Source organism: Octopus bimaculoides, chromosome 2 (genome assembly GCF_001194135.2).
Source record: "Octopus bimaculoides isolate UCB-OBI-ISO-001 chromosome 2, ASM119413v2, whole genome shotgun sequence".
Lineage (NCBI taxonomy): Eukaryota > Metazoa > Mollusca > Cephalopoda > Octopoda > Octopodidae > Octopus > Octopus bimaculoides.
In genome coordinates, this window is record NC_068982.1 from 124,240,702 (window position 1) to 124,244,104 (window position 3,403).

A 3,403-nucleotide genomic window follows, 5' to 3' on the forward strand; every position below is an offset into this window, starting at 1 on the left:
TGTGTGTGTGTGTGTGTGTGTGTGTGTGTGTGTGTAAATGCATGTGTGTCTGTATTTCTATTTTCTATGTATCTTTCTAAATAAACATACACAAACACATATACACTCACTCAAATACATAAGTATATTTTACATAAATACACACATACATACACAAACATTCACATTCCTCTCTTTTACATGCACACACACACACACATATTCACACAGAGTTGAAACACTGTTTGATTTTTGTTTCACCATCCCACTTCCATCAGTGGATCACCCCTTCCTTTCTCATTCATATGTTGTGACGGAGAAATACACAAGAGTATTATTATAGTAGATTATCATAGTAGAAGATACACAGACACTGTTTGCCACTTCCTCTCTCTCATTGCTATTACTTTCTCTCACTCCCACTGAGTCATGGCTATTACTCTCACTACTTCCCCTTCACTAAATTACTATTTTCTCTCCTCTCCCTTCACCATTCACTCCTGCATGATTTTGGACAAATATATATTTATGTACAAATATATAAAAACACTATGCTCATTATTATATTAGGAGATAATTATTGTACGTAGGCAGCTATCACATCCTAGATGTTCTTTTGAGTCAAAGGCAGAAGTCTGTGTTTGCTTGTGATTACATGGTACCCCTAGAACAATAATTGAAAGCATGGTAGATATTGGTTTCAAATTTTGGCACAAGGCCAGCAATTGCAGGGGAGAATGCAAGTCAGTTATATTGATCTCAAATGGTACTTATTTTATTAATAGTTATCGCCAAGCTAACATGGCAGTCCCAAAAAATAGGACGAATGCTGCCGTTGATTAGCTCCAAGAGGCCACCGCCTCTAGCTAGTTATGTGACACACGAACCTGTATCCATTATAACCTTCGAACAGGGGAGGTCAGCCGCTTCCCCTCGCTGGTCTGGCATCTACAGACTAGTTTCAGGGTGTTGCCCCTTATCAATGCAGAGCAGCCAAACCCAGCAGACTGTCTGTACGAAGGATTATTTATCTAATTTCAGTGGAATACATCCACTGGTTTATTGACTCCAAAAGGATGAAAGGCAAAGTTGACCCCAGTGGTATTTGAACTCAGAATGTAAAGTTAGAAGAAATGTTGCTAGGCATTTTTTCCAGTGCACTAACAATTCTGTCAGCTTGCCACACTAAGCATGGTATATATTATTAAGTGAAGCTTGATTGTGAAAGATAGCCACAGACTATTATAACCATTACTGTACTGTAGACTGCTAGTTATCATTATTGTACTATAGACTGCTTTATCTCTGGTAGTAATTATTTTAAACTGTTGTCATTCACAGAAAAGAAAAATTCCTTAATTCAGAAGCTAAAACAAGAAAAGCAGCAAAACAATCATCAAATTACTGAACTGGAGAAAAAAATTGAAAGAATGAAAGCAACTTCACAGGTATCTACAAGTCAACTTCTTTTAATACAGAATTAAGTATTTTGTATCAAAGTGCATTAGTTACAGTGCAAAGAAAAACATAAAAGAAAAAATGAAGACATGGTTAAAAAAAACCCCCAAAAAACAAAGAGAATGTATTAGGTTTACACTCAGAAAAAACTAGAAGGAAAAGTTTTTAATGTTTTGAGTGAACACTTTTATGCTCTCCTAAAGAAAGATGAAGAGAGAAAAAAATGGAGAGAGAAAGGAACAAATGTGTTTCAATTTAATAATCAGTGCATGCTGAAAGATTAGACTATGATGATGATGGTGGTGACAGAGGTAGCGACAACTCTGCCATTCATCATTATCATCATCAATTTTATGTCTGTCTTGTCCATGCTGGCATATACTAGATGAAATCTATTGCCCTGAGAGAATAAAATATGAAGTTGACCTTGGTAGGATTTGAATTGAGATCACAAAGAACTGGAACAAATACTGCAAGGCAGTCCATGCTATCCAATGTTCTAACAAACTTGCCTGCCACATAGAGAGGTTCTCAGATTAGAAGAGTGGAGCTGTTGGGTGAAGCTGGTATGGTTATTTAGATGTTTGAAAAAGTCTCAAAGTATTAAATAAACATATAAAAGAGGGAAAAATTCCATGAAGTGGAAGTCCTTAGAATGAAAGACTGTATATGGTGTTTGCTTGATGGGTAGGCTGTTAGGAAAAGAGAACACAGGTGTCCAGAAGCACAGTGGTAGGTGCAACACATGGGCCAAATATAGACGAAAGATGTGAGATATAGAGTCTTTTAATGTAGTAAATGAAGAGACAGATAGGGGAATAAAAAAAGAATTGGAATTTTCTTTTGAAGGAGGGTTTATTGAATGAAATGAATTAGAAAATGCATAATATAAACAATACATATGTTTGAAATTATCATTTAATCAAATTTTTATTGTAATAGAAGTTGCAAGAAAGTGAAGGCCAAGAATTAAGTGAAATGCGTAGAAAAGTTTTGTTCCTAGAAGAGGAATCAAAGGCCCGTCAACAACAAGCTGAGAAACCTTATGAACAAATGAAAACAGAGAAACCAAAGGTGATAAATCTTATGATGTAATATTTAAATTTGTATTTCGTACATCTGTCATGTTGATGTAATTTACTTTTTGTTCTACACTTCTTTATGTAGAATGTTGAAATTATAAAATGGGAGGAAAAGAAAAAATGGGAAAAAACTGTGGAAAAAATGAAAGTTAAAATTAAAGATTATGAATCAGAAAATGAAAGATTACAGAAGGAAGTAAAACGACTTAAGACTGCATTAGACAGGTATTTATTTATTAATATTAATGATTTTATTGTTTATTGAAATTTAGATACTGATTTTTGCTAATTATTGGAGGATTATTTTTTCCTTCTTGTTAGTGAACTTTCTTTCAGTTTAACCCTTTTGATACCAGTCCATTCAAGACTATCTTTGGTTCTATGATATATCATGTTTAAAGTGATCTAAATTAAAACCTGCCATCAAAATTTAGTGTTAATTTATGCTCCAAACATCAGCTTACCCCTTTAGCATTCAGAGTAGTCTGTCAAATGCAATGTGTATTTATTCACATTGTTCTGAATTAATCATGCATTATCTTGTAGCTTTGAGATTTCAATGATGTGATTGTTTATTTTTAGAATGACATTGTGGGGTAGGTGTGAGGAACCACATTTGACCAATTTGAACATAAAATAGGTAGAACATTTAGGCTAAATATGGCTTGTTTAAATGCTAAAGGGTTAATAATGTCAAGGCTATTTTACTAAATTCTTCATTATTTTCATAATCAATTGAAACAAAGAATGTATTTCAACAGAAATTTGGTAACAAAAAGGTTAATGCATCAAAATCTCAGATTATTTCAGATTATATGTTTAAATTTAATTGTACAATCTGTTCTGATTATCTGCTAATAAAATCTGTTAATAATGCTTTTTTT

At 33.4% G+C, this 3,403-nt stretch overlaps 1 protein-coding gene across 1 annotated transcript in view; it reads left to right on the plus strand.

Moving 5' to 3' along the window:
* Positions 1–2,784, plus strand: part of LOC106870974 (centrosomal protein of 290 kDa-like) — a 92,127-nt gene extending 89,343 nt beyond the window's left edge. Inside the window, exons 44-46 of the mRNA XM_014917224.2 lie at positions 1,321–1,427; positions 2,380–2,511; positions 2,605–2,784. Of these exons, the coding sequence (XP_014772710.2) occupies positions 1,321–1,427; positions 2,380–2,511; positions 2,605–2,784 (419 nt within the window). The remainder of the gene's footprint in view (positions 1–1,320; positions 1,428–2,379; positions 2,512–2,604) is intronic.
* The last annotated feature ends 619 nt before the right edge of the window (positions 2,785–3,403 follow it).